We start from the raw sequence: 23,079 nt of genomic DNA, 5'->3' as shown, positions 1-23,079 counted from the left end.
AACACTCAGCAGGTCAGGTAGCATCTATGGAAAGGAAAATTAAGTCAATATTTCAAGTTTAAAATCCTTTGTCAGAACTAGAAAAGAAAAAAAAAGTTAATTTTAACTTGCAGAGATGATATCTTGGGTTAAGACAGTCTTGCCATGGTGATAAATTGTTCATGAGGGAGCAAATTTCCTCAGATGTACCATGGAGACCCTTCTAACTAGCTGCATCACTGTCCGGTATGGGGGTGGGTGCTACTGCACGGGATCGAAATAAGCTGCAGAGAGCTGTAAACTTAGTCAGCTCCATCATAGGCACTAGTCTCTGTAGTATCCAGGACATCTTCAGGAACAGCTTCTCCCCCTCTAACATCTGATTTCTGAATGGGCATTGAACCCATGAACACTACCTCACTATTTTTTCTTATTTTTATTTTTGCAGTACTTATTTAATGTAACTATTTAAAATATATGTACTCTAATCAATTTTTTTCTCTTTTGTTATGTACTGCAATGTGCAAAACAGCAAATTTCATGACATACACCAATGATATTAAACCTGATTCTCATTCTGACGGAATGGCACATTTCTGAAAATGGTGATATAATTGAGAGATAACAATTACCTCAACATTAATGGGTACTTTTTAGTTGGAAGTTTTTGATGTGGGCAGTTAAAAAGCAACAAAGAAGGATTTCAAAGCTGTATGTGTCAGAACTGTAAGAAAGATCCTGCAGATCAGGCAACATTAGTGAAGGGAGAAAAACTGAGTTTTATAGTGGATGGATGGCTTTTTTTCCAATTTCTGTTTTCTTTCCGCCTTCTACGTTCTTAGAAAATAACACAGCTAATCCAATATTTTCTAAAACTAATACTTTCCAGTTATGACAAAATTCTGATAGATTTCTGCACTTTCTCCAAAGCAATCACGTCTTGTCTGTGAGGTACAATAGTTAGCAGAACTGTACACAGTACTCAAGCTGTGGTCTAACTGGTGTAATCTACAGCTGCAACTCTTTTATGCCTTAGTTAATAATAATGCTTTATCCAATTTTTCAACCTACAGTTTTATTGGGTAGCACTGTAGCATTTGTTGTGACAAAGCAGGTCTGACGAATGCTCCCACAGATCAAGAACTACAGTTGTCTCATAAGGAGCAATAACCTGCTGCCACAAAACAACAAATTTCATGACGTATGGCAACGGTAATTCTGATTCTAAATATTTTAGTATCCAAGTACCGTACTTGCACCACTGAGCTCAACATGTGCAGGTGAGCAAGTGGCTTCTGTTCAAAATCCAAAAGAAGAACATGAATAGGTTTCTTTCGAAAAAAAACTATAACCGGAGCTGTCTAGGAAAAAGATTTGAAAGGTGTACATCACTGGGATATTGCTTGAGAACGTAGTAATGATGTGTTTCCCATTATTTGCAATGTTCTGTTCCTGTCATTTGCTTAGCATACAGCTATACTATGAGTAGGAATAGATGAGGCAAATTGCTGCCTTTGATGTCTGCATCCTGAACAAACTTCCCACCATCTTCTGCACTACTGCCACCCTAATCTAGTTTTCATCAGGGTCCCTAGTCAGAGGTTTACAACCAGTCTGGTAATCGATTGCAACACACAAACCGCTGGAGGAACTCAGCAGGTCAGGGAGCATCTATGGGGGGAGGTAAAATAAACTGTCAATGCTTCGAGTCATAAAGAAGTGTGTTGGCCCAAGTGTTGTCTGTTCATTCATTTCCATGGATGCTGCCTGACCTGCTGAGTTCCTTCAGCATTTTGCATGAGTTGCTTTGGATTTCCAGCATCTGCAGACTTTCTTGAGTTAGTAATCAATTGTATGTGCATAGAGCAGAACAATGGTTTATTTCCTTCAGTAAAATCACTTATTATTTCAGAATAAACCTGGAAAGCAATCATAGGCTTATGAAAACAAGTAGCTTCCCTAAATGCTCCACAATAATCTCTAATTTAGAACTATTTAGCGCTAACATAAAGTGCTTTTCAGAAAGCTAAATCTAGTTACAGACCGAAAAATATAAACTCTGAAGAAACATCTCAAAATTAACTCTCAGCTTACAACGGCAAGCTTGGAGATGAATTGGCAGAATAGATTTTTTAAGACTAACTTGATTTGTCATATGTATGTTGAAACACATAGTGAGATGCATTGTTTGCATCAAATCAAATCAGCGAGGACTGTGCTGGGCAGCCCACAAGTGTTGCCACGCTTCCATTGCTAATTCTAATCATACATCTCTGGAATATGGGAGAAAACCAGAGTACCTGGAAGAAATCCATGTGGTCTGGGGAGTGTGTATAAGCTCCCTACTTAGAACAGTGGGAATTGAACCCTGACCTTACAGCTGCCACTCTAATAATATTATGCTAACCACTACGTGATCATGCCACTCTAAGACACCGGCTGAATATCTATTTGTTGATGGGTGCATGAAATGTAAAACACAACTCTTGCACTTCAGTAGGACCCACCAGGGTGGGTCTTACACTGTGAATGGTAGAGCACTGAGGAGTGTGGTAGAACAAAGGGATCAGGGAATACAGTTTCACAATTCATGAAAGTGGTATGTTGAAGTTGCATAAGACATTAGTGAGGCCCAATCTGGAGTATTGTGTGCAGTTTTGGGCATCTACCTGCAGGAAAGATGTAAACAAGGTTGAAAGAATATGGAGAAAATTTACAAGGATGTTGCCGGGTCTGGAGGACCTGAATTATAAGCAGAGATTGAACAGTTTAGGACTGTATTCTTTAGAACGTACAAGACTGAGAGGAGATTTGATAGCGGTATACCAAATTGAGATGTATAAATAGAGTAAATGCAAGCAGGCTTTATCCACTGAGGTTGGGTGGGACTACAGCTAGAGGTCATGGGTTAGGGATTTAAGTGGAACATGAGGGGAAACTTCTTCCTTCAGAGGGTTGTGAGAGTGTAGAATGAGCTACTAGCACAAGTGGAGCATGCGAGCTTGATTGCAATTTTTAATAGAAGTTTGGATAGGTACATGCATAGGTATAGAGAGCTATGGTCTTGGTGTAGGTTGACGGAAGTAGGCAGGCTAAATAGTTTCTAGATGGGCTGAAGGGCCTGTTTCTGTGCTGTACTTCTCTGTGACTGTATGAGCATAACACATAGGAGCAGAACTGGGCACTCGGCGCTTCAAGTCTGCTCCACCATTCCATCATGGCTGATTTATTATCCCACTCAACCCCATTCTCCTATTTTCTCCCCATGTACATTACAGGAACATATTCTCCCATTTACCCCTCAACCATCAGGTTCCTGAATCAAAGGGGATAACTTTATTTGCCCCATCACTGAACTGTTCCCACAACCTAAGGACTCACTTTCAAGGACTTTTCATCTCACGTTCTTGATATTTATCCCAGTTTTTAGTGTTTGATGGCTCTGGGCCTGTACTCACTGGAATACAGAAGAATGAGGGGGGATCTCATTAAAACATATCAAACGGTGAAAGGCCATGATCGGATGGATGTGGAAAGGATGTTTCCTATGGTGGGGCACTCTAAGCCCAGAGGACACTGCCTCAAAATAGAGAGGTGTCCATTTAGAACAGAGATGAGGAATTTATTCAGTACGAGAGTGGTGAATCTGTGGAATTCGTTGCCACAGGTGGATGTGGAGGCCAAGTCGTGGGGTGTATTTAAGGCAGAGGTTGATAGATTCTTGATTGGTCAGAGAATGAAGGGATATGGGCAGAAGGCAGGAGATTGGGGCTGAAAGGAAAATTGGATCAGCTATGATGAAATGGCAGAGCAGACATGATGGACCGCCCAAATGGCCTAATTCTGCTCCTATGTCTTATGGTCTTATTTATTTATTATTATTATTATTGCTATATTTTTTCCTCTTCCTTTTTGCATCTACACAGTTTATTGTTTTTATTTTGCACATTAGTTGTTTGTCTGTACTGTTGAGTGAAGTCTTTAATCGATTCTCGTGTGTTTCTCGTAGTTTCTGTGAATGCCTGCTAGAAAATGAATCTCAGGGTTGTATATGGTGACAAATACATACTTTGAAAATAAATTTACTTTGAACTTTCCTCGGTCCCACCTTCCAAAGCCGTACAGACGGGTTAGTAGGTGGGGGGGGGGGTCAACAGAACATTTTCTCCCCATTAAAGTACAGGAACAGGTCCTTAGACCCACCATGTCTGCTCCGTGTTGATTATGATACTAATCTAACTTGTTCCATCTGTCTGCATGTTCTCCATATCTGTCTCTATCCTGCCTGGTCATATTTAAATGTTACAAAGAAATTAAAACCTTTTTGCCCTCTTTGATTAGCTCAGATAGATATTGCTAATATGATCCACGTCAGGATACAAACACAGCCACAAAATCATCAAAACAATTCTTCAGATTTTATTTATTATTTGTATTTATTTCATTTAGAGTTAAAGCACAATAACAGGTCCTTCCAGACCAATGACTGTGTCACCCAATTACACCCATGTGACCAATTAACCTACTGACCCATCTGTACGTCTGCGGACTGTGGGAGGAAACCCATGCGGTCATGGGGAGAACGTACAAACTGCTTTCAAGTATATGAGGCACTCCTATTAGTTTTGAACATTGTCCAAAGTTTAAAGTAAATTTTATTATCTGAGTACATATGTCACCACATGCATCCCTCAGTAAATCTATAGAATAGTAACTACAACAGGATCAGTGAAAGATCAAGTAGACAGTGGCGGGAATTGAACCTGGGTCACTGGAGCCGTAATAGCATCACATTAACATTAACCACTATACTAAAGTGCCACTCCTTCTACATCCTGTCACCTTTGCACCAGACTGTCGTTTCTTAATGGTATTGTTGGATTAGGATCTAAATTGTTATTTTTCTTATAGTTAACTTTCTTATGCATTTGCTTCAGTGCCTGTTTGTCTATAAGCATTTGGTGGATTTTCAGTAACTTGTAGTATAGCTGGTTCTGTACTTCCGTAGTTTTTTTGCCCGGAACCCTGAGATATCACTGTTACACAAACAGTACTGAAGAGCGCTTCTACATCTGCGTGGTCAAGGACAGACCGAGATGAAGGACCTTCATTGCTGCCCTGAACGCCAGCAACATAGCAGGCAGTAAGCAAGCGGAGATGTTATGGCAGCATAAATCAAGACTGTCCCTGTTGGCTCGCAGGCTGTTCTTATCAGGGAAGATTCCCTTATCTGTCCAGCTTGAACTGATCTTCCGTATAAAGAAGGAACAGCAGGCAGAGTGAGTTTGTTACATACCTGCTGCTGTATTACCTCCTCACAGTGCTTTATGGTTACTTTTTGTTATATGTAATAAAACAGCTGTAACCACAAGATATGTACCTCATTCTTGACACTGAAGAACTTTCTGTTCAGATCATCTCCAGATCTAGCAGTATTATTGGCCTTTATTGCAATATTAACATTTTAATCCCTGGGTTTTTGCAGTCTAAATCTACTTCACACCTTGACAATTCACATCTTGTTAGGCATCCGGGTCTGTGTGGTTTGACCAAGTATGTGAAGCAGTCCTATTAGTTTTGAGCCTTGTTCAAAGTAAATTTTATTGTCGGAGTACATGTATGCCACCACATACAACCCTGAGATTCATTTTCCTGTGGGGATACTCAGCAATTCTATAGAATAGTAACTACAACAGGATCAGTGAAAGATCAACCAGAGCGCAGAAGACAACAAACTGTACAAATTGCAAATATAAATAATAGCAATGAATAACAGCATAATATAACAAGATAACGAGTCCTTAAAGTGAGATTGTTGGTTGTGGGAGCATCCTAATGGATGAGTAAGTGAGTATAGTTATCCTCTTTGTTCAAGACCCTGATGGTTGAGGGGTAGTAACTGTTCCTGAACATGGTGGTGCGAGTCCTGGGGCTCTTGTACCTTCTACCAGATGCTAGCAGCAAGAAAAGAGCATGGCCAGAGTGGTGAGGATCGCTGATGAATGCTGTTCCACAGCAGTATTTCATGTAGATGTGCTCAGTGTGGGGAGGGCTTTACCTGTGATGAACTGGGCCGAATCCACTGCCTTTTGTAAGATTTTCTGTTCAACGACACCTGTGACTCCATACCAGGCTGTGATGCAGCTAGCTCTTCCTGCGCTATCTGGCTTTGGCTTTTGAGTTCCAGCAATTTTGTTAGCAACACTTGAAAGCAAAGCAAGTCAGTTTGCGAGGGAACCTACAGCAATTGTAAAAAAAACAATTCATTATTAGAGTTCAAATAGCTTATTACAAATTACTGTAGAGTTCATTATTATGTGTTGTGACGTGGGCAATCATGGTCTTCCATCTGTCTTTAATCTGTCTTTCCATCTGTTGTTCTAATTAATTTCTCTAACCATGACCATGATTGTTCTTGGCAATTTTTTCTACAGAAGTGGTTTTGAGATTGCTCCCTTTAGGTAGTGTCTTTGAAAGATGGGTGAATACCATTCAGAGATTGTCTGCCTGGTGTCAGTGGTCACATATAACCAGGACTTGTGATATGCACCAGCTACTCATACGACCATCCACCACCTGCTCCCATGGCTTCACGTGACCCTGATCCAGGGGTGGTGGTGGGGGGTTGGTGGTTAAGCAGGTGCTACACCTTGACCAAGAGAGATCCGTAGGCTAGTGGAGGGAAGAAATGCCTTACACCTCCTTTAGCAGAGACGTATCTCCACCTTGCCACACTGACCACAGGGTTGTACTATCAATTAATTATGTCATCTGAGCTCATCAGTTAAATTATTGTGAACTTAAGGGATTCTGCAGATGCTGGAAATCCACAATAACACACACAAGCTGCAGGAGGACCTCAGCAGGTCACGCAGCATCTATGAAGAGGAATAAACAGTTGATATTTTGGGCCAGGACTGGAAAGGAAGGGGTGAAGAAGTCAGAATAAGGTGATGAGGGAGAGGGTCAGAGTATAAGTGGGGATGTGATAGGAGAAATTAGGTGGGTTGAGGAACTTGACGGTAGTAGGTGGAAAAGGGAAAGGACTGAAGAAGGAATCTAATAGGAGAAGAGGAGTGGAACCATAAGACCATAAAATATAGGAGCAGAATTAGGCCATTTGGTCCGTTGAGTCTGCTCCACCATTTCATCATGGCTGATCCATTTTCCATCTCAGACTCAAACTGCTGTCATCTCCCAGTATCCCTTCATGCCCTAACCCATCAAGAATCTATCCACCTCTGCCTTAAATATATGTAAAGACTTGGCCTCCACAGAGGGGGGTGACGAAGAGGTGAAGAGAAGAGATAAAAGGACAACCAGAATAGGGAATGGAAAGGGGGGAGGACTATCAGAAGTTGGAAATTCGATGTTCATTCTGTCAGGTTGGAGGCTACGCAAATTGAATACGAGGTGTTGCTCCTCCAGCCTGAGAGAGCTCTCATCGAATAGAGTCCATGGAGGGAGATGTCGGACTGGGAGTGAGGAGTGGAATTAAAGTGGTGGCAACCGGGATATTCTCCCTGTTGCAGATGGAGTGAAGGTGCTCCACAAAGTGGGCTAGGTCAGATCACACTGATGTAGAGGAGGCCACTCAGGATACAGTAGCTGACCACAAAAGACTTGCAGGTGAAGTGTTGCGTCACCTGGGAGGACAATTCGGGGCCCGGAATAGTGGTGTGGGAGAAAGTGAACGGGTAGGTAAATTGCCAACGGTTAGTTTTATAATGTGTTGCTGAATGGAGGACAGTTTAGTATTGCCACCCACCTGTTTACATAGCACTGGGGATCTGACAAACGCAATCAGTTTAAGTGCCCTGTGACTGATCTGGAGAGATGTCAAAGTGACTGGGGAGAGAGGGAGGGGCGGGGACTAGAGAAACAGTGTGGAAGATTGTAACATCGTAACCGCGAGTTGCTGGACTCCGCTCTCGTTGTTGCAGGCGTGTCCTCTCTCACTCGCTGGAGAGAGCCTGTCTGCGATACCGAAGTTTTGCGTTGTGAACTGCAGTTTGATGGACCGTGGATCAATGGACTCTGCTGATGTTTGTATGGTGGAGGGTGGGGCGGGTCGATGATTTTGCTGCTGTTTGTGCGAAGGGAGGGGGGCTTCGGGTCTTTGATGTTGCTATTGTTCTATAGGGTTTCTTTTGGGAATATCTGTGAGGAGGGCGGACTTCTGGTTGTGTACTGTATACATACTGTGATATTAAATGTACTTTGAAAAATGAAGGAACGCATGCCTTTAAATGAAAGAATTGCAACTATAGTCCATTTCATTGATGGCAGAATCTTCACAAATCTTATTAGCAACAAAATTCTTGTTTTTTTGATAGTGCATTTTCTCACAATCATCCGACTTCTGCAAGCTGGTTGAAGTATCTTCTGTGCAGTACTTGCCTGGGCAGACACTGAGGTAGCATAATACCTTCTGTAACCAGAGAGTGGAGCTGATGCACTGGGCAAAAACAATTGAGTCATTACTGTACCCGCTTTCCGATGGCTACATTACTTGCGCCGCCTAGAGTTCTAACGAGCATCTACTGTTCACCTACACAACTGCGAGGTAATTCATACTGGATGTCATTATCAATGGGGGGTTTAGTATCTAGCAGAGATACACTGTCGCAAGCGCTAACTTGTCAACAGCAGGAGAGATCAGCTATACACAAGCTTTTAGATTAGTAGCTGATTGTTCTGCGCGTTGGGACTATATTACAAGTGTCAGGTATTTTATGCATTTGTTTTTTTTTAAAGTCCAGAAGGTTTGATTTACCAGATTGTGAAATTTGATGTACTTCTATAAATCTGCAGTTTGTATGGTGGAGGGTGGGGTGGTGCGAAGGGCTGCCTCATAGCTAATACCCTCGAACAGAAAAACCTACAAAAATCAGTGAATATGGCCCAGTCCATCATGGGTAAACCCTCTCCACCATTAATTACATCCCTAGTCCATCATTGGTAAAACCCTCCCCACCATAGAACACATCTATACAAAGCATTATCATAGAAAAGCAGCATCCATCATCTGGGGCATCAACAACCCGAGTCGTGCTCTCTTCTCAGTGCTGCCATCGGGAAGAAGGCACAGGAGCCTCATTACACCACCAGGTTCAGGAACAGTTATTACCCCTCAGCCATCAGGTCCCACACCACCAGGTTCAGGGACAGTTATTACCCCTCAGCCATCAGGTCCCACACCACCAGGTTCAGGGACAGTTATTACCCCTCAGCCATCAGGTCCCACACCACCAGGTTCAGGGACAGTTATTACCCCTCAGCCATCAGGTCCCACACCACCAGGTTCAGGAACAGTTATTACCCCTCAACCATCAGGTCCCACACCACCAGATTCAGGAACAGTTATTACCTCTCAACCATCAGGTCCCACACCACCAGGTTCAGGAACAGTTATTACCCCTCAGCCATCAGGTCCCACACCACCAGGTTCAGGAACAGTTATTACCCCTCAACCATCAGGTCCCACACCACCAGGTTCAGGGACAGTTATTACCCCTCAGCCATCAGGTCCCACACCACCAGGTTCAGGGACAGTTATTACCCCTCAGCCATCAGGTCCCACACCACCAGGTTCAGGGACAGTTATTACCCCTCAGCCATCAGGTCCCACACCACCAGGTTCAGGAACAGTTATTACCCCTCAACCATCAGGTCCCACACCACCAGATTCAGGAACAGTTATTACCTCTCAACCATCAGGTCCCACACCACCAGGTTCAGGAACAGTTATTACCCCTCAGCCATCAGGTCCCACACCACCAGGTTCAGGAACAGTTATTACCCCTCAACCATCAGGTCCCACACCACCAGGTTCAGGAACAGTTATTACCCCTCAGCTATCAGGCCCTTGAACCAAAGGAGATAGCTTCACTTGCTCCATCACTGAACTGTTCCCACAACTGATAGACTCACTTTCAAAGACTCTTCATCTCATGTTCACCAAATTTATTGCTTATTTATTTATTATTATGTCTTTCTTTTTGTATTTGCACAATTTATTGCCTTTTGCATACTGGATGAATGCCCAAATTGGTGCGGTCTTTCATTGATTCTGTTATGGTTATTATTCTACGAATTACTGAGTACACCTGCAAGAACATTAATCTCAGGGTCATATAAGGTGACATATAGGCACTTTAATAATAAATTTACTTCAAACTTTGAAAGAAAAAAACGCTTTGGTGACATGCACAGAAGCAGTTGCTTCCAAATATAGGTATTGTCTTTGGAATATATCATAAATATATGATTTATAGGGCATTACAGTAGTGTCACACCGCTTTACAGTACCAGCAACTCAGGTTCAATTCCTGCCATTGCCTGTAAGGAGCTTATACATTCTCCCCATGACCACGTGGGTTTCCTCCAGGTGCTCTGGTTTCCTCCCACAGTCCAAAGATGTACTGGTTGGTAGTTTAATTGGTCATTATAAATTATCCCGTGATTAGCCTAGGGAAAATCAGGGTTGCTGGGCAGTTCAGCTGGAAGGGCCTATTCCATGCTGTATCTCAATTTTTAAAAATACATGGATTAATGACCAGAGGGAATGGAGAGCAGGGTAATATTTTGGAGAAGGGAGAATGGAAAGGAAGGATCTCATAAAGATCAGCACCACTGCTTTACTAGGCATCTTCCCTTTCAAATAAACACACTCTTTAAAATACAGATAGTCCAAGGACTTTCACAGCTACAACAGAACTAAAGGAAAATTGTTCCTTTACAATAAAGCAAATATTTTCAAGAAAAAGACAAATACAAAAATGTAAAAATTTTATTCCAGTTTATTGGCATTCTTTGGTGAATAATAAAGTATGTTCAATAATTGTACATATAATACTAGAACAAAATTGGTCCTAAGTTATGACTTCATGACAAGACTTAAAAGAAAAATTGCTTATTAAGATATGTCGATCATTCTTAACAGAATCAACATACTTCATTTGTATATTTATTCAGCCATATATTGAATTATAACTCATTCAATTAAGTAAGTCATATCATTATCAGTTTATCTACCATTTGCTTAAACAATAAGTGCAGCGTCTTAGACATTGGATGCAAACACATGAAACTGAAAAATAATATATTTACTCATCAGAGTTTAAAACATAGCAAAATTAGATTATGGATATGCACAGGTGAATGAATTCCTCTCCCAGTAATACAAACATATTGTAGACTTTCCCACTCAATCAATGATGAGGAAGAGTTAACTACAATATTGGTTCATGTATTAACAATTCACAATTTCTTCCCCTCTATAGTTGTAACTGATGTGGACCAAAAAATTGATTTTGATTTTGAACCAGAAGCTATGTCACAGCCAGGGATGGTACTTCCTCTTTTTTCTGTTATGATATTTTGGGGGTTCTCATAAAGTATCTGTATTGTTAATTCCAGCTTTGTGTAAAATTGTACGTTTCAATGAGAAGACAGTAAAAGGTTATGAGTTATATAGGACTGTATATCCCATTCTTTTGATTTCAAAGGACAAATATCATTTTAAAAAAAGTGTATTTGTGTTGTGTTTTGCAAAAAGTGTATTTGTGTTGTGTTTTGCAGCCACTGACCAATTAAATACATTTAAAATGTGCCAATTTTGCGATCTAGGAAATGCGATAGCCAATTTAAATCATGAGTTCCCACAAACAGTACTGTGATATTAACTGGAAAATTGTCTGGCAATGCAGCGTGTGGGGTAAATATTGGCCTGGAAACCAGGAATAACTCCAATACACTTGTACAGAATAGTAACATGACGGAGCTTAGGTTTAATGTTACTCCATTAATGTTAATGGAGCTTAGGTACTTCTGTTAAATAAAACACAAAATCAAAAATACAATCTAATCTGAGAAGTATGTAATATGAATTGATTACAAGAATGAAGAAAAAGTTGGCCAATCAGAAATGATCACTGGGCCAGATTCTGCAATTAGCAGTGAACAATGTGCAGAAAGTTTTTACCAGGATGCTGTCTGGTTCAGAGGGCATGTGCTATCACGCAAGGCTGGATAAACTTGGGTTCTTTTCTGCGGAGCAGCGGAGGCTGAAGTGGAGATCTGTTAGAGGTTTATAAGAGGCATAGATAGAGTAGACAGGGAATATCTGTTTCCCAGGTTTGAAATGTCTAATACCAGAGGGCATGCATTGAAGGCGAGAGGGGGTACATTCAAAGGAGACGTAGGGGTAAGTTTTTTTGTTTACTCAGAGTGGAGGATGCCTGGAATGGTGGTAGAGGCAAATAAATTGAAGGCCTTTAAGAGGCGTTTAGATAGATACATGAATATGAAGATGGTGGGATATGGACATTGTGCAGATGGGAGGGATTGGTTTTTGGGGTTTTTTGATTATTTTTTTTTAGCCAGTTTGGTACAACTGTGGGCGAAAGAGCCTGTTCCTGTGCTGTACTGTTCTATGTTCTAATATCATTTATTCTGTTTGTCATTCCTGAGCCTTTATTATCAAAGTTCCTATTAGTCAACTATTCAAATTGGCACAGTCAATTACTACATAGCATCTGAAACTTGTGTAAAAAAAATGCAACCTATTGCACAACTCCAATGGACTCACTTTGAAGGACTCTTCATGTTCTTGACATTTATTGCTTATTTATTTATTATTATTATTATTTCTTTTTGTATTTGTTGTCTTCTGCACCCTGGTTGAACGCCCAAGTTGGGCAGTCTTTCATTGATTTGGTGATGGTTATTTTTCTATAGACTTATTGTGTATGCCCACAAGAAAATGAATCTCAGTGTTGTATATGGTGCCATATATGTACTTTGATAATAAATTTACTTTGAACTTTGAACTCCATAACCAAAGTGATGTTAATTAGTATTGCAGAGGCTGAACCAGGAAATATAAAAGTAATGAATTCTATGCCAACACATACAGAAATGAAAAAGAAAATGAGATAAGAAAGATAAAAACAAAAATATTTGAAGACATCCGTTAATTAAAGTCAGGAAATGAGACTCCATACTTATTGGATTTTAATTCTCGTACCATCTATTAAGAATGTAATGTTATTAAAAGAGTATTAAAAGTACTCTTCATATTACATTCTTAATTGTTGCCAAACAATGACTCTGGTGAGTTTGAAGTGTACTTCTGTTAAATAAAACAACTTCTTGCCAATAAATATATTTGAATGATGAATCTCATGGCAGCTCTGCATTTATCCATTTATCAGTGAATGTGCAGTGGCTGGGAGTCGCTGTCTAATTTACATAATCATAATAGTAACTTCAGTACTAAAGTCTCATTAGGATTTTTATCATAAAATGTGGCACAGCAATTATCTCTCTTCATGCTGCTAAATTGGCACTTAAAAACAGAACTGACAAAAAAAATCTTTAAACCTGCAATTGTATACGATGATTCCTCTTAGCAGATTACAAAACGTTAAAAATGCCAATTTACCTCAAGTTGGAGTGTTCATAAGAGAGGACTCAGACCTAGAGAGATTACCACTTCTAAAATATGTTCTCCAAATGTCACACTTATCAACAACAGAAATCCCTATGGGCTCAGGTTTGAATAGGTAATTCTACTAAACATTTACATTGTGAGTGTTTACATTACAAGAGTTATGTTATGAATTTGCTTTTAAATACTTGTACTCAATAACAGAGTTATTGGGCTATTCAAAAGAAGTGCTTTCAAGAATTAATAACTATTGATAATTTAAAGGGCAATTGAATCGTATTATTGTTGAATTAAAACTGGCCTGAGCCTATTTTTAGAATGTTAATGAATCTTTAAATGTAAGAAAGTACATTTTATAATAGCTTATGAGTGAAAGATTATCTTGTGGTTCACACTCGTGCATGAAATTCATAAAATGTTTTGGAGACCAATGGTATGTGACACCCCTGTTGTGCTCAAACCATTAATTTATTATTTTTCAATAACAGAAAAGCAGCATTCATCATCAGAGATCTTCACCACCCGGGCCATGCTCCTTTCTCACTGTTGCCATTGGGTACAAGGTACAAGGGACTCAGGACTTGCACCATCAGGTTCAAGAACAGTTCCTACCCCTCAACCATCAGGCTCTTGAACAAAAAAAGAGATACTCATTTCTGGTGTCCCACAACTAAAGGTCTCACTTTAAGGATTCTTTACCTTGTTATTTCCTGCTCATTATTTATTGCTTTTATTTATATTTGCATTTGCACAGTTGTTCATTGATCCTGTTTACAGTTCAGTAAACAGGATTTGCTAAGTATGCCCACAGGAAAAAGAATCTCAGGGTTGTATGTGGTAATATGTATGTAGTCTGATAATAAATTTTACTTTGAGGTTTTGAACTTTATGCTCCTCCAATCCATTTGATGGTACAACAATATGGCCTCTGAAAGATTCTCCTTAATGGATAATTGTTTTAATTAGCATATCAAATCATAAAAATGTAAAGTAGGTTATTGTTGTCTAACAGCAATATCAGTAATGGAATATATATCTATGCTATTACATTTTTGATGGTGCGGGTGTTACATCTGCATTGATTTGTCTTAATTAATTTTCATTTATTAAGGATATGTTAGTGTTCATTTTGAGAGGACTAGAATATAAAAGCAAGACTTTGTAAGGCACTGATCAGACCACATGGAGTATTGTGAGCTGTTTTGGGCCCCATAATCCAAGAATGAAAAGATGTCCTTCTGAACCGATTCTACTGTTTACAGGCTAACTTTCAAAGACTCTCTTCAGCTCATGCTCTCCTTTTACCTGCTCAGTCTGTCTCGGTTTTCTGTCAGTTCTTGTTTATGCTTAAACACAAGTCTGCAAATCCAAAGCAGCTCTCACAAAAGGAAGGGGGAAGATGCCAGGATGTAAAACGTGGGGGGACCCAGAGGGAAGTATTAGGCTGGAGAGTAAAGGTGAAAGGCCAGATGGGGTAATAGAGGAAGTGGGTGGAAAGGGGGGGGGGGTTTGTTTACCGAAGGAGAAATTGATATTCATGCCATCAGGTTGGAGGCTACCCAGGCAGAAGGTACTCCTCTTTCCCTTTGACCTATGGTCCACTTTCCTCTTCTATCTGATTCTTTTTTCTCCAGCCCTTGACCTTTCTCACCCACCTGGCTTCACCTGTCACCTTCCAGCTAGCATCCTCTCCCCACCCCACCTTTTTATTGTGGTGTCTTCCCCCTTCCTTCACAATCCTGAAGAAGGACCTTGCCCTGAAACATAAGCTGTTTATTCATTTCTACAGTGCTGCCTGACCTGAGTTCCTCCAGCATTTTGTGTGTGTTACTTAGTTCATGATATTATTTTGTAAAATTCAGTTGTATTTCATCTTTTCTATAAATGCCTGCAAGAAAATGAATCTCAAGGTAGCATATGGTGACATATATCTCCTGTACTTGATAAATTTACTTTGAACTTTAAATCTGTAGAAATGCATTCCCATTGCTATGATCTTTAATTAGTTTCTTTAGCATTATCTGCTTGGAAATAAAAATTACAATCTGGTCTAATACTTCAAATATGTTAATATTGAAGTCACTAGGAATTGGGGAATAGGGAGAAACTCTCCAGACCAGGGGTTCCCGATCTGGGGTCCACTGACCTCTTGCTTAATGGCATTGGTCCATGGCGTAAAAAAGGCTGGCAACTCTGCTCCAGTCAGTGCCTTATGCCTCTGCTGCTGGAGTTCCACTATACAGAACTCCAGGTCTTATCATCTTCAGCAGTTTCATCAATGGCCAGAAGTGGATCCCTTCACCCCGTTGTAAGTTCCAGAAATGGGAATGTTTCTTGATGATCATGTGGCATTCAGTTCCATTTGTCACTCCAGAAAATGTTGCAATTTGTCCCTGAATGCAACATACCTGGACAATGTTCAGACTCACTCAGATAAACAGCGTTCACACTCGACACGATGCAATCAGTAATACTCCGTCAGGAGCGAACCAGCCTGTTTTCCTGGAATCTGTTCCCTCTGAGCTGCATGGGTGCACCACTGCACAGCTACTGAAACGCTCCCACTTACATAGCCTTTGCTGCTGCCCAGCTGGAATTCTCTTTTAAGTAAGATACTTTTGTTGTACTGTATTTCATTATACCCTTCAATTAAATAAATATAGTCAAAAGTATGTGATTCTTTTCAATTTTCATTCTAAATATTCATAGTATGCATATTACAAAGAAAACATTTTAAGTGCCACACAGTTTCCAGGCTGTGTAAAAATTTCCTGTTCAGAGCAATGGTCAGTGCACAAATTTTTCTACAGAAGTGATTTGCCATTGCTTTCTTCTGGGCAGTGTCTTTACAAGACGGCTGGCCCCTGCCATTATCGATACTCTTCAAACATTGTCTGCCTGTGGTCAGTGGTCGCGTAACCAGGACTTGTGATGTGCATCAGCTGCTTGTACAACCATCCACTACCTGAACCCATGGCTTCATGTGACCCTGATTTGGGGGTGAGGGTGGGAGTGGGCTAAGCAGGTGCTACACCTTCTCTAAGGGTGACCTGCAGGGCGAGCAGAGGGAAGGAGTGCCTTACACCTCCTTTGGTTGAGACTTGTCTCCACCTTGACACTGAAGTTCAACATCATCCAGTGGAAAAGGACCCTTTTATCTGTACACTATCCAGCATATTGAGCACTCACTTACTTTGCTACTGACTGCAAGACAAGGTGCCTCAAAAATAATAACACATTTCTCCTAATCTTTGATAGTATCTCCAAAATCCACACCCTATATTATCTAGGCAAGAGGTTCCTAACTTTTTTTTATGCCATAGACTGGTACCATTAACTGAGGGGTCCATGGACCCCAAGGTGGGAACCCCTGGTCTAGATGTTCAACAGTAAATGGTGCAGAGGTATTACAATCTGCAGATTCCTGTCCCATTTACCATTGACTACTGCTTCATTATTGACAAGTCCTCACCCTCTCAAACAGCATCTTTGCAACCTTTCAAAAATACTCACTACTGCGTTCTCAAGGGTAATTAGAAATGGGCAATAGAGGCTTTGCTGATGAGAAATTTATGAGTGAATAAAGCAGAACTACTCACAAACAAAAATACATCATTCCTTGTTTGTGCCTTCCTCCCACCCAATTTTACGTTTTTCATGATTTGAATGTTTTTAAATATCTTTTTCTCCGCAAAGCTAACTTTTTGTGAAGAGCAGGATATGAAATATAAAAAGAAAAATAAATATTGTTTTGCTTTCTCCTTGAGCTTTTCACATAAAGGACAATACAGCTTTTGTTAAGTTCACATTGTTAAAATAAAAAAAACAAGCATATATTGAACTTTCTTTTTTGCTTGATTGTCAGCACCAAAGGACAAAATTAAAAAGTCTATTGATCCCGGCGGAGTCATCAGTACATAATCTGATGCACAGACCATCATAAAGGGAGAACATTTTTATGAAAATGGCATCTTGTGTATATAAGAACAGTAAATAGCAAGAGTACTTTAGAATGTAAAGTATTACTCTCCAAAATACAGTGTTGTTTTAATATCATTACAATTCGTCTCTTTCTTTGTTTTGTGGCTGCCTGCAAGGAGATGATTGTCAAGTATACATACTTTGATCATAAATGTACTTTGAACTTTGAAAACACTAGAATTATCATAGCTGGTCACTGAAAGTTTAAATTTCATCACACCCAAACAGAATTGGGTGATGGCCTATATTTTATAACATTTGATCGATCATAGCTAGGGACAAGGTTCATTGTCAAAGTATGTATACGGTATACAACTCTGAGATCCATCTTCTCCAGATAGCCATGAAACAAAGAAAACCATGGAAGGCATTAAAAGAAAAACATCAACCCCCTCCCATGCACAAAAAACAAATTACACAATGGGCAACAAGAACATCAACACCCCCCCCCCCCCCACAAAAAACAAATTGTACACATAGCAACAAGAAATGGCAAACAGTATTTGACGGCTCTGGGCCTGTATTCGCTGGAATTCAGAAGAATGAGGGGACCTCATTGAAACGTATTGAATGGTGAAAGGCCTTGACAGAGTGGATGCAGAGAGGATGTTTCCTGTGGTGGGAGATTCTAAGACCAGAGGACACAGCTTCAGAATAGAAGGGTGTCCTATTAGAACGGAGATGTGGAGGAACTTAGCCAGAGAGTGGTGAATCTGCGGAATTTTTTTTTACCACAGGCAGCTGTGGAGGGCAAGACTATATTTAAGGCTGAAGTTGATAGATTCTTGATTGGTCAGGCCAAGAAGGGATACGTTGGGAAGGCAGGAGACTGGGGCCGAGAGGGAAAGTGGATCAGCCATGATGAAATGGCGGAGTAGACTCGATGGGTCAAATGGCCTAATTCTGCTCCTATATCCTATGGACTAAGAACATTGACTCAGAATAAGGGGATAAAGTCTTGGAAAGGTGATGAGGTGGGTTTCCTTTAATCAGACGATATTATGCATTTGGAATTCTCTATCCCACAGGTTGTTGCATCATTGATCAGTGAGTATTTTCAAGACACATATTGATAGATCCTTTAGACAGTAAGAAATCAACGACATGACGATCCAGTTTGAAGGTTTAGCTGAGGTAGAATTTCAGCCATGATCTTATAGTATAATAGAGGTGGTTTGAGGAGTTACTGCTCCTGTTCCTTATGTCCCGATTTTTAATACACTGATCTAACTTATGATTTCAGGGTAAGCCCACTAAACTGTTTGGCATGACTAGAAATTAGATATTGCCCCCAGAGTGGCTTAAACGTAGAACTATCATAGTTTAAAACTCTTTCGGATTTCACAATTTCCTGGGCAAATAACTTGAATATACTGTAATGGTAAGCACTGTAAAAGGCAAGAGCATTTTGCTAACTAAATTCATAATAAATTTAATAATCAAATGGTCAAAATAGGAGAAACCACCTACACCATCCATTTAGTTAGCGTATCAAATATCTGGGGGAAACCCTTCACTCCGTGCAGTCAGTAACTTTAACATATGACAGGATTGCTATAACACATATCACCAGTCACTTAGAAAATCCTGCCATATTTGTTGGGATACATTATCCTGCCAGTTAGCAACACATGACAACATTGCAGTGTCATTAATTTCTTTTCCAATTTTCAGTAAATCTGATAACTATTATCCATGTTTGTTCACAGCCTTCTTATTCATACAAGAATTTCCTCCTGATTATAAAAAAGTTCCAAAACTGTGTTTCTCATTAAGTGCAATAATATCTTTTCCATAGACTATTGAAACAGCTTGAACAATTTTATAGTCAAAATGGAATTTGAGATAAACCAGTGGAACAGATAGAAAAATCATAGGTACTTACAGGCAGATAAAAACATTCTCTCTTGGAAATCAAACAGATTAGCATTTCAAGAGATTCCTCCTTAATATTGTGCATTATAGAAAACATTTTTTTGCAACAGATATTTATATATTCATGCTTTGGTCCTTCAGGCTGACTGAACCTTCTATAAACCTGCTGGTTGCACCTCTTATTGCGCTGTCCCAGGTTGGAAGATGATTTTCATGCAGAATCTTCTGTGTTAAATACTTCTCACGTTTAATTTGTTCTTTAATGTGTGCTGGAACATCAGGAATCACATACGACACAAGGAATTTCACCCCAAATACAATGTGCTGAAAAATAGTAAAATCGAATCACAATTAAAACCTGTTTATTTGTGATAATGTAGTGAAAGCTGCTTTATTCATGCAGCCTTATAATCATATATTGTATTTTATTTCACTAGAACACTAAGTTGATCACTGACCACAATCTATGGATTCACTTTCAAAGACTCAACAACTCTTATTCTCAGATCTCTTTCTCTATCTCTCTATCACTCTATCTGTCTTTTCCTATTTGCACAGGTTGTCTTCTTTTGCACATTGGTTCTTTGTCAGTTTTTATGTGCGATTTCTCAATGATTTTTTTTAAATTTCTATTTTTGGGGGTGATGTATTAGCAAGGATAGGGGATTGGTTAACTGATAGAAAGCAGTGAGTTGGGATATATGAGTGTTACTCTGGTTGGCCATCAGTGGTGAGTGGTGTGCTGCAGGGGTCGGTGCTGGGCCTGCAGTTATTCACCATATACATTAACAATCTGGAAGAGGGAACTGAGTGTAGTGTATATAAATTTGCTGATGATACTAAATTGAGTGGAAAAGCAAATTGTGCAGAAGATACAGAGAGTCTGCAGAGAGATATACATAGGTTAAGTGAGTGGGCAAGGGTCTGGCAGATGGAGTACAATGTTGGTAAATGCGAGATCATCCACTTTGGAAGGAATAATGAAAGAGCAAATTATTATTTAAATGGTAAAAGATTGCAGCATGCTGTTGTGCAGAGGGACTTGGGAGTACTTGTTCATGAATCACAAAAGGTTGGTTTGCAGATGCAGCAGGCTGTCAAGAAGGCAAATGGAACGTTGGCCTTCATTGCTAGAGGGATTGAATTTAAGAGCAGGGAGGTTATGCTCCAACTATACAGGGTACTGGTGAGGATGCACCTGGAGTACTGTGTGCAGTTCCGGTCTCCTTACTTGAGGAAGGATATACTGGCTTTGGAGTCGATGCAGAGGAGACTCACCAGGTTGATTCCAGAGATGAGGGGTTTAGACTATGAGGAGAGATTGAGTCGCCTGGGACTGTACTCACTGGAATTCAGGAGCATGAGAGGAAATCATATAGAAACATAAAATTATGAAAGGATAGAAAAGATAGAGGGAGGAAAGTTGTTTCCACTGGTAGGTGAGACTAGAACTAGGGGACATAGCCTCAAGATTCAGGGAAGAAGATTTAGGACGGAGATGAAGAGAGACTACTTTTCCCAGAGAGTGGTGAATCTGTGGAATTCTCTGCCCAGGGAAGCAGTGGAGGCTATCTCAGTAAATATACTTAAGACAAGGATGGGCAGATTTTTGCATAGTAGGGGAAATAAAGGTTATGGGGAAAAGGCAGGTGGGTGGAGATGAGTCCATGGCCAGATCAGCCGTGATCTTATTGAATGGCAGAGCAGGCTCAATGGGCCAGATGGTCTACTCCTGCTCCGATTTTATATGTTCTTATTCCTCTGTTCCTCTCTATGGACATAGACTTCAAGATCCCCCTGTTTCTCCACACCATCAGGAATCATGATATTAACCCTGTATTCTGCCTTCAAATTCAATATTCTGAAGTCAATTATTTCACACTTGTTTGTGTTGGACTCCATCTGCCTCTTCTTAGGCCAGCACTCCATCCTGTCAATATCCCATTGCGTTCTACACTATCCACAACTCCACCAACCTTATACTACTTTTAATTTATTTTTGCCATTTTTACTCCAAACATTCTTCTTGCCAAATAGTTAGTCAAGTATCTACATAGGCACTATGTTCTGCCAAATGTAAGTGAGCATCCACCTTGAAAATAACACAGCAGGAAAAACTGTAGCTCTCTCAACGCAATCATTAAAAAACATCTTTACCATATCTACTCCGTCTAGGCCTTTCAACATTAAAATGGTTTCAATGAGACTCCACCCCACCCCCCCATCCTTCTAAATTTCAGTGAGTACAAATCCAGAGCTATTAAACATTCCTCATGTGATAACCATTTCATTCCAGAATCATCCTTGTGAACCTCTTCTGGAGCCTCTCCAGTGCCAGCACATCTTTTCATAGATGAGGAGCCCAAAACTGTTCACAATACTCAAGGTGAGGCCTCACCAGAGCATTGTAAAGCCTCAGCACAACATATCCCTGCTCTTGAAATTAATGCTAACATTGTATTTGCCTCCCTTACCATTGACTCAACCAGCAAGTTAACCTTTAGGGTGTTCTGCACAAGGACTCCCAAGTCCCTTTACATATCAGATTTTTGGATTTTCTCCCCTTTTAGAAAACAGTCTGCTCATTTATTTCTTCTATTCAAGTGTATGACCTTGTATTTTCCAACAATGTATTTCATTTGCCACTTTCTTGCTCATTCTCCTAATCTGTCTAAGTCTTTCTGCATCCTACATTCTGCATTTCATGCAACTTGGACAGCATCCTCTTTTCAGACACCACCGTCAGAGAGTCCAGTTCCACCCCCACAACACCACTGGCCTTACGAATGAGTTTGTTGATTCTGTTGGTGTCTGCTACCCTCAGCCTGCTGCCCCAGCACACAACAGCAAACATGATAGCACTGGCCACCACAGCCTCGTGGAGCATCCTCTAGAAGAAGGGTGGTGGACCATAGAAGAGAGTGGACTATAGGATGTTATGACCTCAGCCCCCTCCTTTGTGAGAATCGCAAGAGCCCTAGTCAAGGGGGGGTCAACTGACCCAAGAGGGGGAGAGACGTGCTGAATAGACACAGGAAATGGGAGAGAGAGAGAGAGAGAGAGACGTGCGGAAGACCACGTTCTCCCGAGAAGCAGAATAAAGGCGATATTGACTATTGTCTCATGAAGACCACGTGAAAAGCCCTCGGGCAAAGTGGGCTGGTTGAGAGAGAGATCGCATCACCTGCAACCTGATTGACACCTGCGATCCCGTGAAGAAGTATAAAGGAGGGTCTGAGGGGGGGGCCAACCCTCAGACGCACCAAGGAGACACCAAGGAAGCACGATACCAATTCCCGTGGGAGCGGGAAGCCATTTTGAAGGAAGCCACATGCGTTAGATTCCGAATTTTGAATCTGTGGCTAGAACCTTGTTAGATCGCTTTTAACTAACAACAGGGAAGCCTGCTCCCCTGATTCCAAGGATTTGCTCTGTAAAGACAACGGGCAAGTGTTTATCCTTTCTCAACCATCTCTCTCTCTCCAACGTGAAAACCCCAGCGGTTCCCAAAAGGGAAAAGCCTGCAAACTTCTGAGTGACTCTTTATATTTCAATTGGACTCAGTATTACCCCCTAGACAACTATAGAGCTTATTTCTGATTGATTATTATTACACCGGTGTTTTAGATTGAGTTGTGACGACGTATATGATCTGAATGTTTTGTATTAACCATACGTTTGTGCCCCTTTTTGAATAAAACATTTGAAAATAGTAGCATCTGACTCAGCTGACCCCGCTATCTTTGCTGGTAAGTTTACCTAGTTACGAGGTTACGTAACAAGGAGAAAGG

At 40.5% G+C, this 23,079-nt stretch overlaps 1 protein-coding gene across 2 annotated transcripts in view; it reads right to left on the bottom strand.

Moving 5' to 3' along the window:
* Positions 1-10,763: 10,763 nt before the first annotated feature.
* ano6 (anoctamin 6) overlaps positions 10,764-23,079 on the bottom strand; it is a 173,567-nt gene continuing 161,251 nt past the window's right edge. For both annotated transcript variants that reach the window (XM_073059718.1, XM_073059719.1), the window contains one exon: positions 10,764-19,612. In XM_073059718.1, the coding sequence (XP_072915819.1) occupies positions 19,403-19,612 (210 nt within the window). In that variant the 3' untranslated portion in view covers positions 10,764-19,402. The remainder of the gene's footprint in view (positions 19,613-23,079) is intronic.

Source organism: Hemitrygon akajei, chromosome 10 (assembly GCF_048418815.1).
Source record: "Hemitrygon akajei chromosome 10, sHemAka1.3, whole genome shotgun sequence".
Lineage (NCBI taxonomy): Eukaryota > Metazoa > Chordata > Chondrichthyes > Myliobatiformes > Dasyatidae > Hemitrygon > Hemitrygon akajei.
This window is presented reverse-complemented; position numbering and strand designations above follow the sequence as displayed.